Source organism: Corylus avellana, chromosome 2 (genome assembly GCF_965113065.1).
Source record: "Corylus avellana chromosome 2, dhCorAvel1.hap1.2, whole genome shotgun sequence".
In the NCBI taxonomy this organism is placed as follows: Eukaryota; Viridiplantae; Streptophyta; class Magnoliopsida; order Fagales; family Betulaceae; genus Corylus; species Corylus avellana.
In genome coordinates, this window is record NC_142491.1 from 34727969 (window position 1) to 34743227 (window position 15259).

General features: G+C 34.3%; 1 protein-coding gene and 1 non-coding gene across 2 annotated transcripts; one reads left to right on the forward strand and one right to left on the reverse strand.

The window, feature by feature from the left end:
* Positions 1-12047: 12047 nt before the first annotated feature.
* Positions 12048-12119, forward strand: TRNAH-GUG (transfer RNA histidin (anticodon GUG)). The gene has a single exon. It is a non-coding gene; the product is annotated as a tRNA-His (tRNA).
* Positions 12120-12166: 47 nt separating this feature from the next.
* On the reverse strand, positions 12167-15259 carry LOC132175717 (glucan endo-1,3-beta-glucosidase, basic vacuolar isoform). Its single transcript, XM_059587742.2, has 3 exons — positions 15057-15259; positions 13736-14136; positions 12167-12877 (listed from the first exon to the last, which is right to left on the reverse strand). The coding sequence occupies exons 1-3, from the start codon at positions 15145-15147 to the stop codon at positions 12248-12250; spliced, it is 1122 nt and encodes a 373-aa protein (XP_059443725.1). The 5' UTR covers positions 15148-15259; the 3' UTR covers positions 12167-12247.

Consider the following 15259-nt stretch of genomic DNA (forward strand, 5'->3'; position numbering starts at 1 on the left):
TTATCTTATGTGTTCTTCCATTTTTATTATTATTTTTAAAAATGATTTTTCTTGTCACCAACTATAGATTTACTAGAAGCTAAATATTAAATAATATATGTGATGAAAATTTATTGGCAAAACGATTAGCAAGTGTGATATGAGATTCTGAATAATAATGTTCAACTATAAATAATTTTTTTTTTTTTTTGGTATTTACTAGAACCAATAATTAGTGAATTACAACTTCAACATCTAAAATGCTCATTATCTCAAATGCAGATAGCGGATAATATCTGTATTTATTATCTGCATTAAATGCGCGGATGCGAATAGTTAATCCCATAATGCGGATGCAGATGAGGATATCAAAATCTATTATTTGTATTTTGCGGGTGCGAATATTGTTATTATCTGCATCCGCATTTTCACCCCTATTCTTAAGTATGTGGCAAGACTCTGGGTTGCTTGTAAATGCAATATCAGGAGATGTGGGACAATAAAGACATGGGAGAGAAGTGAGCTTTTATCCTCCTCTGTTTCAGGCTCCATAAATAGAGCATGACAGAGTCACATCTCATGGAAACATGATCCTTTTCAGCCCATCTTGGACTGGAAAATATTCAGTTAATGGTTAGGATCTTTATATAAAGAGATCATGAGGCCACAAATGAGACACCTGTTTATTAACAAACAATATATATATATATAAGAAAATAATAAAAAATTAAAAAAAAATTAAGGGGTGGCCGGCCACCCCAGTTGGGTTTAGGGGTGGCTTTGACCACGGTCTGGGGTGGCTGAAGCCACCCTATGGCCCTTGGGGGGTGGTTAAAAAAAAAAAAAAAAAAAATTGATTTAGCTCTTGGGGGTGGCTGATCGACCTCAAAGGACCATGGGGTGGCTTCGGCCACCCCAAGGGCCTTTGGGGGTGGATCGGCCACCCTCAAGTGCCAAATTATTTATTATTATTATTATTTTGATTTGGCCCTTGGGGGTGGCCCCAAGGGCCAAATCAATTTTTTATTTTTTTTATTTGGTCTTTGGGGGTGGCCGGACCATCCCCAAGGGCCATGGGGTGGCCGGCCATCCCTTTGTTTTTTTCAAAAAAAATTTAATTTTTTTTTCTTTATATATATATGTATATATATTATTAATGGGACATGTGTCTCATTCATGGCATCAGGATCTCTCTAGAGAAATCCTAATCATTAACTGAATATTTTCTAGTCTAAAATAGATTGGAGAGAATCCTGTTCCCACACTACAAAAAACAAGGTGTTTTTTGACGTGGCAAACAGTAACACACTTTTTGCCACGTTGGTAATTATTGATGTGCCTACAGTGACACGTCAATAAAGTTAACTTTATTAACGTGGCGCATTTCCGCACGTTAATACATAATGACGTGTCATTCTGACACGTCAATAATTCTTGACGTGTCATTATTTCACACGTCAAAAATTAATTAATTAATAATATTAATTATTTGTACCTATATTAAGTTACAAAATTTAATTAATTGGTACCTATATTAAGTAACAAAATTTAATTGGTATATATATATATAATTGGTATATGGTTATTAATTAATATTAGGTAACAAAATATATATGGCTATTAATTAATAATAAAAATTATGCAATGCTTTCACTATATATGGTTATTATATATATATGCTTTATATTCTTTAATTTATGGCTATTAATTAATAGTAGGTAACAAAATATATATGGTTATTAATTAAAGTGATATAGTATTAATACATATCACGTTTTCAATATTGTAGGAATATTAATACATATATGCATTATCTTAGTTTTAAGTATATATTATTTTTTAAAAAATAAGTGATCATATAATTTTTCTCTCTTATTATTTTCTTGATGTGTCAAATGTAACACGTTAATAATTATTGATGTACCATTATTTCACACGTCAAAAATTAATTAATTAATAATATTAATTATTTGTTTTAAAAAAATATTAGATAACAAAATTTAATTGGTACCTATATTAGGTAAGAAAATTTAATTGGTATATGTATAATTGGTATATGGTTATTAATTAATATTAGGTAACAAAATATATATGGCTATTAATTAATAATAAAAATCAATTTCAAAAAAAAAAAAAAAAATTCATGCAATGCTTTCACTCTATATGGTTATTATATATATGTGCTTAATTTGTATTCTTTAATTTATTTGGAAATTATTAATATTAGGTAACAAAATATATATATATGGTTATTAATTAATAATAAAAATTATGCAATGCTTTCACTATATATGGTTATTATATATATGTACTTAATTTGTATTCTTTAATTTATTTGGAAATAATTAATATTAGGTAACAAAATATATATATATATATATATATATATATATATGGTTATTAATTAATAATAAAAATTATGCAATGTTTTAATTATATGATGACTTTCTTGACGTGTCTACTATAGACACGTCAAGAAACCTCATCGAAAAGGCGCAAGACCAACTGGACCCCTTTTTCTTTTTCTTTTTTTCTTTCTTTTTTTTTTTTTTTTTTTTTTTTTTTGTCTCGTCTTTTTCTTTCTCCTCCCGCGTGCGCCCACAGCCTTCCTTTTCAAATAAGTTGTCATTTTTTTTCTTTTCTTTTTCTTTTCCTCTTCTAGTTGAGATCTCTTCCTTATTTTCTTTCCTTTCTCCTTCTCCTTTCAACTAATTTCTTCTCCCAAATTCCTTCTTTCTGCTTGTCTTTCGGTTCTCACTTATATATATATAAATTTTTCTTCTTCTTCTTCTTCTTCTTCTTCTTCTCACGCCCACCTCCCTTGTTTGTAGCTTAAACAAAATAAAAGAAAAGAAGAGAAGGAACCTGTGAGAGAAGAGGAGAAAAGGTGAAGAAGAAAGATAAATGGAGAGAGAAGGGAAGAGGTTGGAATATTTGGGGATTTTAAGGTATAAATGCTTCAATTTGAGTTATTTTATATCTATTAGTCTCTTATATAGAAGTTTTTTTTTTTTTTTTCTTTTTGTTAAATTTGCTAACCCACTTTTAGATTTGTTCTTCCACATTATTTGGGGGTTTGAAGTATTTTAGGAATTTCTACCGGATGTTTAGAGATCAGAGTACTTGTGTAGTGAATTCATGATGAGATTTTGAGAATTTTCCTTCAATAGTTAGATATATATATATGGGTGTTCAACATTTGTAGGGATTTATATGGGCTTTAAGTTGCAACTGGATTTTTGATGATAAATTAAACATCAAGTAAATTTAATTGAAAAAAAACTTCTTGAAATTTTTTTTTAAAAAAAAAATTTAGTGACGTGCCACTTTTTGGCACATCAATAATTTATTGACGTGTTAGAAATTGACACGTCAAAATTTTTTTTTGACGTGCCACTTTTTGACACGTCAATAAATTATTGACGTGCCAATTTTGGACACACACGTCAATACTAACACGTCAGAAACTATTGGTCAACAAAAACCTCTTTTTTTTTGTAGTGCCATCTCATGCCTTGTGAAATCAAATTTTCTATCTAAGGAGTAGGGCCCAAATTTCAAATGAGTGGCCAAAAATTTTAATGGGTAGGGGCCAAATATATTGAAAATCAAATTTTACCTTGTTAAAAAAAATTCTTCCATGGCAAAATGTCATGCATCTTCCCTCCCAAGTTCAACTTCTCAAGTGTAGATAGAAAGATGAAATATCCTATAAGATAAATTATTTAGTATGCAAAAAATGTTTTGGAAATGTTATGGTGTTGATGAAGACACTTGGGAGCCACTTTAGAGATTGGGTAATTGTAGGGAAACTATAAAATATTTTTGTCACTTGTAGTTACAACTCAAAGATATTACATTCTACCAATGACGTTGATGTGATATATGTTAGGCCTCATTTTCAAGGAAAGTAAGTTTAATCGCTTTATAAATAAAGATAATCTATTGGATGACAAGAAAAATAAAAAACTTGAGGTTTATATAAATTTAATACAACATCTAAAACCGAACTTTGTTTTAATAGAAAATGTAGCTAACATCGTAAAGTTTGCAAATGGACTTCTTGGACGATATGCATTGGGTTGTCTGATAACGATGACCTATCAAGTTTGAATGGGATGACGAAAACAGGTGCATACAAGCTTCTTACATTTCATATGCGTGTTTGCATATGAGAGGCTTGTCCTCATGAGAAATTGCCTCAATTCCTTTTGCCAACCAATGATCTTTTTATGAGAGGAGTTATTCCTTTAGAGTTCGAGACGAATACGGTTGCTTGCTTTTAAAAGCTTCTTCTTCGTGATGCAATTTCAAATTTTCCTATTGCTGAGAATCACATACAACATGATGAAATGTCATATGATAAAGCTCACATGACATATTTTCAAAAGTTTATCAGATTAGGCAAAGATGAATTGTTGGGTGCTTCTCCAAACCCAAAACCATCTAAAACATATCCTATATGATCATTGTCTAGTTGAAATTGAATGTTTGGGATATGTTTTAGTCGAAATAAATAGATCATTTTACTATAGGTTTTGCAAGGGGGATTTGGGAAAGTTTAAATAGACTCTTAATCCATTATGAAAAAGGGTTTGGTACATTTGGGATTTGAGGAATTAGGCTCAAACTAAATAAAGCATAAATTATTTGAAGGTTAATGGAGAGTAAGTAATACAAGTAATGTAGATATAGTTTAGGTCATTAATTCGGGGTCTAGCACTAATTTTAAAGTAAGAAATGCTAGATGGTTGTGGAAATGAGAATAATGAATTTGAGAAGTTTGTTGAAGAGATTAAGGAATTTGGTTGTCCTTTGAAGCTAAGGTTTTTATATGACCTATTAATTAAGGAAGTTCTATGACACGATTTTAGGTCTTCAAATAGAGGCTTTCATAGGACGTTTAAGGGATTGATCACAATGATAAGGACGGTATGCTATGGTGAAGACAAAATGAATAAAAGCGATTGAGGTAAGGAAGCTTATGTTTGTGCTAGTATTTTTATGAATGTTGACTTGAGACATTTTATGTATGAGGTTATGCAATATTTTCCAAAGAAAAACCCAGGTCATTCTTAGCATTATGTATAATGACAAATATGAAATGATTTATGCATGAACTATGTGATGTGAATAAATTGTGCAAATGATATTTTATAGTGATGCATAGTGTTACGATTCTAATGTGCCACACGATTTAAGTTTAACTTTGACTATGTGTATATAAGCTCTTGGGCACCCATCCCTTGTAAGCCGATTTTCAAGGGTGACTTCTACCCAAGGTTTGTAACATTTGGCATCAAAGCTAGCCACCATGTCTCGAGTCACAGAATGGGTGACTTATGGGCTAGACTAAAATACTAATAGGTGAGTGGAGCCACCAAAAGAGAAATGGCTACCATCAAGTTAGTGTCGATAGAGTGGGTTGCCGTGGACGTCGGCCATGGAAGCGTGGTGCTCACATGAGTTAAGTCCAATCTTGACCATGTATATATAAGCTCTTGGGCACCCTTCCCTTGTAAGCCAGTTTTCAAGGGTGAGTTCTACCCAAGGTTTGTAACATTTATATATATTCATCGGATTGTGGACCCGTAACACTATCGTAGAAATGATCAAAGCTCATAGCAACTCCACGACTATGACCATGCAAGAATACTTGCACCAAAAAATATTTGAATCCAAAAAATCTCTTGAAATACTCTCACCCAAAGTGATTCAGGCTTTACTCAAAGGCTTCTTTAATGAGTGTCCCACCAAAAGCATCAGCAACTCTTTCTTCTTCTTTTTTATTTTTTGACAAAAGTTGGAGATTTATCAAGATTTTCAAGCAAAGCCCAAAGAAAACATGTAGACATAAAGAGCATCAAGTGGCCTTTTTATTTTTATTTTTTTATTATTTTTTTTCCCTTTCTCAGCCACATGAAGAAGACAAATCTTCTTCTCCTTTGTGTGAACCTCAACCTCAGAAAATAGACTTTTTCAAAATACAGAGGATGTAGCAGTCTTCCAAGATTGAGACTCGAACATGGATGCCAACTAGGAAGTAATTGATTCAGAGACGCTGGAGGATTTGGTGTGGCAATTTCTGGGTTGGTGGCTGGGATTGCGGTGCTGCGATCTGGGGCTGGGAGGCGGCTTGGTGTGGTGCTTTGTAGTCTGAGGTGTTGTGGGTTGTAGGGGTTGATGGCGGCGCAAGCCATGAAAGAGATGTTGCGATGTGGTGTGGGTTGGTTTGGTGGGTTTTGGTTGAGAGATTCCTTTTCTTTGGGTTTTGGGTGAGATTTTAGAAGATGGTTGTGCTGAAGGGTTGATGGAGTGGTGTCTTTGGGGGTGTTTGGTGAAGACAAGAGTGAGATTGGATGCTTCTCACAACAAGCTGCAATTTCATCCCTCTATTCCTTAAGAAGGCGGCGAAATTCTGTCAAACATTCTTCAAAAAATTCTGTCAGACATAGTTGATTTGGTTTGTCGTCGTTAACTTGGCTATAATACCAAGTTGTTTTGGGCATCTGTAACGAGGGATGAATAGTCAACAGGAGTGATAGTTTTTTGTAGGAAAATTAGAAGATTCCTGAGTCTCCTAATTTTAGGGTAATTTGAGGAACCCTAAACTTCCCAAAACAATTACTAAAGTTGAATAATAAACTTCTCATATATTTTATTGATCACTTTTAGGTTTATATAGACTATTACATGGCAGAAATAGAAATACACGTAAATAGAAAATATAATTCTAATGGGAGACAAATCTCATATTTCCTACTAGAGATATTGATTGTAGGTATTCAAATAGAAGCTTTCATAGGACATTTAAAGGATTGATCACAATGATAAGGACGGTATGCTATGGTGAAGACAAAACAAATAAAAGCGATTGAGTTAAGCAAGCTTATGTTTGTGCTGGTATTTTTATGAATGTCGACTTGAGACATTTTATGTATGAGGTTATGCAAAATTCCAAAGAAAAACCCAAGTCATTTTTAGCATTATGTATAATGACAAATATGAAATGATTTATGCATGAATTATGTGATGTGAATAAATTGTGCAAATGATATTTTATAATGATGCATAGTGTTATGATTCTAATGTCCCACATGAATTAAGTCTAATCTTGAACATGTGTATATAAGCTTACAGGCCTCCGTAACGAGGGATGAATAATCAACGAGAGCGATAGGTTTTGGTAGGATAATTCGAGGAATCCTGAGCCTCCTAATTTTAAGGTAATTCGAGGAACCCTAAACCTCCCAAAACAACTATTAGAGTTGAATAATAAACTTCTCATATATTTTATTCATCACTCTTAGGCTTATATAGACTATTACAGGGCAAAATAGAAATACACGTAAATAGAAAATATAATTCTAATGGGAGACAAATCTCATATTTCCTACTAGAGATATTGTCTTATGAGCAAGTCTCCATATTTTCCTAATAAGACTAATAATACATCATTACCTTATTTGATAATGATTCTAATATGTAAATAATTATAATATATATTCACCGAGTTGTGAACCCGTAACACTCATTTCCCCTTAAAATGACCTTGTCCTCAAGGTCGTAGAAATGATCAAAGCTCATAGCAGCTCCACGACCATGACCATGCAAGAATACTTGTACCCAAAAATATTTGAATCCAAAAATTCTCTTGAATCCTCTCCTCCAAAGTGATTTAGGCTTTACTCCAATAGGCTTCTTTAATGAGTGTCCCACCCAAGGCACCAACAACTCTTTCTTTCTTTTCTTTTTTTTTTTTTTTTTGGCTTTTTTTTTTGACAAAAGGTGGAGATTTGTCAAGATTTTTAAGCAAAGCCCAAAGAAAACATGTAGACACAAGGAACATCAAGTGGTCCTTTTTTTTTTTCCCCCTCTTTCTCAACCACATGACGAAGACAAATCTTCCTCTCCTCTGCGTGAACCTCAACCTCAGAAATAGACTTTGTCGAAGTACAGAGCATGTAGCAATCTTCCAAGATTGAGATTCAAACGTGGATGCCAACTGAGAAGCAACTGATGCAGCGGTGCCGGAGAATTTGGTGTGGCAACTTTTGGGTTGGTGGCTGGGATTGCGGTGCTGCGATTTGGGGCTGGGCGGCGGCTTGGTGTGGTGCTTTGTGGTCTGAGGTGTTATGGGTTGTAGGGGTTAATGACGGCATAAGCCGTGAGAGAGATGATGCAGTATGGGTTTGTTTGGTGGGTTTTGGTCTAGAGGTTCTTTTTGTTTGAATTTTGGGTGAGATTTTGGGAGATGGTTGTGCTGAAGGGTTGATGGGTTTTGGTCAAGAGGTTCTTTTTCTTTGGGTTTTGGGTGAGATTTTGGAAGATGGTTGTGCTGAAGGATTGATGGAGTGGTTGTCTATGGGGGTGTTTGGTGAAGATGAGAGTGAGATTGGATGCTTCTCATAACGAGCTGCAATTTCATTCCTCCAATCCTTGAGAAGGTGGTGAAATTCTGTCAACATTCTTCGAAAACTATGTCAAACATAGTTGATTTGGTTTGTCGTCGTTAACTTGGCTCTGATACCAAGTTGTTTTGGACCTTCGTAATGAGGGATGAATAATCAACGAGAGCGATAGGTTTTGATAGGGTTTGGTAGGATAATTCGAAGAATTCTGGGCCTCCTAATTCTTGGATAATTCGAGGAACTCTAAACCTCCCAAAACAACTACTAGAGTTGAATAATAAACTTCTCATATATTTTATTGATCACTCTTAGGTTTATATATATAGACTATTAGATGGTAGAAATAGAAATATACGTAAATAGAAAATATAATTCTAATGGGAGACAAATCTCATATTTCCTACTAGAGATATTGCTTTATGAGCAAGTCTTCGTATTTTCTTAATAAGACTAATAATACATCATTACCTCATTTAATAATAATTATAATATGTAAATAATTATAATATATATTCACCGGGTTGTGGACCCGTAACATATAGTATATTTTCAATAATAGTTTTATAACGTTCTCCCACAAAAGTTATGATATGTATATAAAGTTCTAATAAATGAAATAATAAAATGGCTATGTTGTAATAGGTATTATGTATTTATAACATAAAACAAAAGTGATTCAATTGTGGTCTCTCCTACCCGAAAGGAGTTATTGTGGTCTCTAATACCCGAAAGGAGTCATTATTATCAATAAATTTATATTATTAGTTGTGGGGTTCCATCAACGTGGTATTAGAGCCTTCGCAACGATGTCAGATTCTCAACTTCATCGTTTACTTGATCGTTTTGAGTAGATTTTCGTTCGTCAGCTAGCCCATCAAAGCCAAATCATGAAACAAATTGAGCGAAATTTAGATAGAATATTGTGTGGCCTGAAGGCATTGAAAGAGGATGAAGAATCATCACTCATCTCTCTAAAAAAAGCTTGGGTCCACTTTAAGCCACCATCAACAAACGACTTTAGAGATCAACAGTATCACGACGCTGTCCAGAGACTGAGCCATTCGAACCCACAACCACACAGTTAAATCCTACCCGAAATGAGTTATTGTGGTCTCTCCTACCCGAAAGGAGTCATTATTATCAATAAATTTCTATTATTAGTTGTGGGGTTCCATCAACGTGGTATCAGAGCCTTCGCAACGATGTCGAATTCTCAACTTCATTGTTTACTTGATCGTTTTGAGTAGATTTTCATTCGTCAGCTAACCCATCAAAGCCAAATTGTGAAACAAATTGAGCGAAATTTAGATAGAATATTGTGTGGCCTAAAGGCACTGAAAGAGGATGAAGACTCATCATTCATATCTCTCAAAAAAGCTTGGGTCCACTGTAAGCCACCATCAACAAACGACTTACAGAGATCAACAGTATTGCGACGCCGTCCAGAGACTGAGCCATTCACAACCCACGGTCGCTACCCCACCAATCCCAGATCTAGAGAACACTAGACTCAACCCTCCAAACGTGCATACCATCCCAACTGTGCCGTCAACCATCGTGCCATTCCACGTTGCCGTATCCTCAAATTGTGCCATCAACACTGCCACACGTCTCGAGTGTCGCAGTCTCATCTCCTCACACCATCTTTGTTCAAGGGGCTTAGAAAAAAAAAAAAAAAAAAAAAAAAAAAAGGTGGGTTCATAACTCACCTAATAAGCCCATGTGTAGGTACCTTGGACCTTGCGGACAAGGTTCCCCTTCAAGGGGGGGGCAAATGATGGAGAACCAATGCCACGTAGGTCTCACATGGCAATTGAGGGTTGAGAAGCAAGGGACTTGTCTACTTGTTCTTCTGAGACAAGGAGAAAGGTCTACTAGTACAATAAGAAGTCTATATTCCAAGTCCAAGTTTATGTTTGAGTCCTTTATTAATTAGACTTTATAGTCCTTCTTTTAGTTGGATTTCTTATCTTATAAATAGGGATAGTAGTTGTAGTTTATTTTAAATAAAGAATTATTAAGCAAAAGCTTGTTTGTGGTTTGTTTCCAACCCTAATTGGATTCAATTGTGGTCTCTCCTACCCGAAAGGAGTTATTGTAGTCTCTCCAACCCGAAATGAGCCATTATTATCAATAAATTTCTATTATTAGTTGTGGGGTTCCATCAATAAACAGTAAAGAAAACATAAACAATAAAGAGAATCACTGTTACTACGTATAAAATAATATTTAAGAATTTTTTCTAGAAAGTAGTACAACGCACCGTAGAGGGTGTAGCCTCATGTGACAATATCTCAATTGTTAGCCCTAAGCAGAGAGGGCTAGGCCTATAGGTAGGATTGTCAATTTTGACACGAGCCACGAGCACGACACGAAGTTATAGGGTTTGGATTATAAACGTGCCAACCCATTATTTTTGTTTTTGGCGGGTTTAGGGAGAAAAAAATATGATATGATATGATTTTATGTAAAATTATAAGTGAGCAACATGATATGTAAAGTTGATATTATGAAGATTGTAATTAGCTGTGGACCACGCCTAATGAAGTGGATTTCACTAGTTCGAATCCCCCTCCCCAAAATATTGATTTGATAAGTTATTTTATAGTTATTTGATATGTAATAAAAAAAATAAAAATTATTCGTTTCTCCAATCCTATGATATATGTATTAATTATGTTTTTATTGTGAAAGTGACATAATAGCATACTTAAAAGGTCAAAATAATAAGATAATAGCTTGTCCATTTTTACTCTTTTCCTTGTGTAAATCGGATTACATAAAGGCAAACCGCCCAATTACACACCTCCTGATTCAAATAGAATAAGGACACCAACTTTCTTTATCAAGAATCATTAATGAACATGCCACTTTGGAATGACGTGACGGTCAAATTTAGTCGTTGATTTTTCTTTTTTAAAAGTCATTATTGACAAAAAAAATTGATTTTAACTGTCATATCATCTCAATTGTATAACAGTTATATAAAAATTTACTTAATATGATTATTCCTTTGAGATTTACCTACAACCCAACTGATTTTAATTAAGAATTCGATTTAAGTGTGGTAAAGAAATTAAATTTGAACTGTTACTTAACCCAAATCCTTCGCATAAAATGCCTAAACTACAATAGATATAGTTGAGTAATGTTATGGATCATTTTTTTATTCTATTAAAGTTGATGTGGCTTTTAAAATCACCATTAAATTTTAGATGAATCATAATTGAATTTTGATCCAATAGTGATTTTGCAAGCCACATCAACTTTAGGAGGATAAAAAGATGATCCCTAGTATTACTTGGTATAGTTTTAGAAATAAGCATTTGGTCCAATATTAGCCCTACACCCAAGGGATTAAGATGTCCCTTGGAGATCCCCCTTGTAAAACTTAATACAAAAGTTAGAATTAGAGAGTATATATACATCTATAATAAACAATAATTACAATTTACAAATCTACTACCTTTGACTCCCGATTAATGTTTGAAATGAAATTAGATTATGCAATAATAATGACTTTATAAATTAATTTTAAACAAAAAATTGAATCCTTTTCATCCAGAGTACTTAAGATGAGACTGGATTACGTTTTGCTGGCTGCGTCTCATATATATTTAGAATAGATATACATTGATGGTTGTATTGTACATGGATGTGGCTGTAGTTTAGTGGTAAGAATTCCACGTTGTGGCCGTGGAGACCTGGGCTCGAATCCCAGCAGCCACACATCCTTTTTTATTTTGTTTTTTCTAATTTTTCCAGAAACACAAAAAGAATACAAGCGGTGGATTCTTTTATTAAAAAGACCAAGAAACACAAAAGGAAAGAGCTCCGATCCTATGCTTGCAGTATTCTTACATCTCACTCTTAAGGGAAACTGTTGCATTATACTGATCAACATCGACACCCTCCCAGATTATTCTTTCTCCATTGAAATTGAGGGAATATTTGGGCTGTTTATTTGGGAAGAACACCCCAAAGTGTTTCTCCAGCTCTTGCGGTTTCTGATTCTCATCAAACATGGCAAACAGGTAAGTCTCTATTGCCCTGTCAGGGATCTTGGGCGTGCCCTTTTTGACGTGCCGGATCAAATTCGAGTAATAAGCACGTGCGTTATCAACGGTGGTAGCAACCCCGCCGGCCGACGGCCATCCGCTCTCCGACACCACAACCTCCAGAGGATTTCCAGTCCTCTCAAGGGCAGAGTACAGTGCATCCATCAACGCATCAAAAAGGTTTTGGTATCCACGCTGCCCATCCCATACGACAACCGATGGGGAAGTAAACAAAGCGTAGGGAAGAGATATGTCACGTGGATTCCCTGCATAGCTGAAATAAGTGTACACATTTGCTAGTAATGGTGCCTTGGCATATGCAAGGTGGCCGATGATGGGGTCTAAATATGCCCTCACATCTCCCCGGAAAGCCCCCTGCGACGGGGGGTACGAGGTTCCGATCAACGTCATGTCAATGGCAGTTGAAACCTGTTAGAAAATAATAAAGTTGAGAGAATTTCGGAATTAAACAAAGAAGAACACAAAACTAGTGTATGAGATGATCGAGACTTAGTTGGTCTTGTTTGAGATTGCGTTTGAGAGGTCTAAAAGTACTTTTAACATTCAAAAAGTTCGTTTCAAGAAGAAAAAAATACTTTTTTGGTAAAAAAATTAAAACATTTTTAATGGTCAAAACGCACTTTTAGTAAAAGTTTAAAAATGAAGCTTTTGCTAAAAAATACTTTTTGACTTAAAAACTTTATTTCTCAAACGCAATCACAAATAGGCTCTAAGGCGATTTTGATTATATCTCTTAGGGCTTGTTTGGGTTTGCGTTTGAAGGGTCTAAAAGTACGTTTACTACTCAAAAAGTTCGTTTTGAAGAAGAAAAAAGTACCAATTTAGTAAAAAAAAATTGAAAGTGCTTTTAATGATCTAAAAAGTCTAAAAATAACTAAAACACGCTCTTTTAGCAAAAGCTAAAAAATAAAACTTTTGTTAAAAAACTGTTTTGACTTAAAAGCTCTATTCTCAAACACAATCTCAAACATGCTCTAAAAAAGTATCTGTTTGGTAAAAAAAATTAAAAGCGCTTTTAAGGATCTAAAAAGTCTAAAAATGACCAAAACACACTTTTAGCAAAAGCAAAAAAATGAAGCTTTTGTTAAAAAACATTTTTTTACTTAAAAGCTCTATTTCCCAAACACAATCACAACCATGCTCTAAACAAATATATAGTGAAAGACATGTCTATATAAAGCACAAAAAATTCTTTGAGATTTTCATTGTGCGACAAAGTTGTGGAAGACACAAATGGAAGGGAAGTTGAAATTTTCAAAAGAAGACCTTGATTTGGTCCTGAAGGCCCGCAGATTTGATTGCATTGAATACGTTTCGCACCGCAGGGAGAACAAACTGAGCCAGCGAAGCTGTGGCGCCATTGACAGGGCTGACTTCATTTCCAACAGCAATGTATCGGAATCTGACGCTAGGCCAGAAGCTGAGCACATTTCTTTGTACCCATGAATTTGCATTGGAAGGGTTGGCGGCAAGGCTTTGAAGGTCTGAATTTGGAACGCCAAGCATGAGCTCAATGTTGGAGTCTTTAAGAGCTTGCAGAACTGCTTGGTTGGGATCATAGATTCTCATTCGCTTGATGTTGTTGGATGTGTAGAGAGATATTACTTCTGAAGTGGATGCTAGATTGTTGCCCATCATTCCATAACAAATCCCTATCGATTCTCCACCTGCATGCATTCCAAAATCCATTTTAGCATATGGTTAATATAATATGAGTAATAATATACGGAGGAGTAGAGTGCTCTCAAATATGAAGTGACTTTTAAAATCACCATTAAATTTGAGATGATCATTATTAAATTTTGATCTATTGGTGATTTTAAATGCCACATCACATTTGAGAGGACTTAAAGGGAAACTTTACTTACCCCGCTTCCTGAAATGTCATTATGTTCTGCAATGTCTCCTCTAAAGTTCAAAACTTCTCAATTTAGTATATCAAACTTTTAATTTTTTTTTTTCAATGTTCCCTTCCATTAGGATTTTTTTATTAAATTCTAACAAAATTTTCAAAATACCCCCGGTTTTGTTTTTTTGGAAAAAATATTTAAAATTTTTGCAAAGATTGAGGCATGAGTATCTTTGCAAATACCGTTAAATTCGGACCAATGCCTTAATCTTTGCAACTTTTATTTTTTCTCTTAAAACAAATGGGGGTATTTTGGGAATTTTAATAGTTAGGAGTTAACGGAAAATCGTAACGGATGGGTGACATATACATTCATTTGAGAGAAATTGAACTTTAGGGAAAATATTGCAAAAGTGGTGACAATTCAGGGGGTTAAATGAAGTTTCTCCTATAATAAATAATTAGATTCAAACCAATAGACAAATTAAGCTTTTGGGTCTAAATGATTTTGCAACATTTTATATCATGGTCTCATTGAAAGGAAAAACATTAAAGAAAAGGAGTTCCATGCTGCAATCAGGCATCAGAAATTCAAGAAAACTTGTAAGAAATGTTATACGTACGTTTGTTGCAGAAGTTAATGCATAAAGGCAAATCAACATAAACAAGCATATATATATATATATATATATATACAGTTGCAGAGGAACAAAGTGAGAGAGATGATGATGAGTAGACCTGTTGTGCCAAGGTTTGCCACCAAGAGTCCCAGAAGTAGCACGATAGCAGCCATTGAGGATCTATTGCTTGTTTCAAAGACGGTAGCCATAGAGAAGAAATTAAAAGCACAAAACTTAGAAGCTTAATTGTATTCTGTCACCTCCATTTCACCTCTTTATATAGTTGTCTAACCACATCACTATGCTTATTGCTTGCCGAGT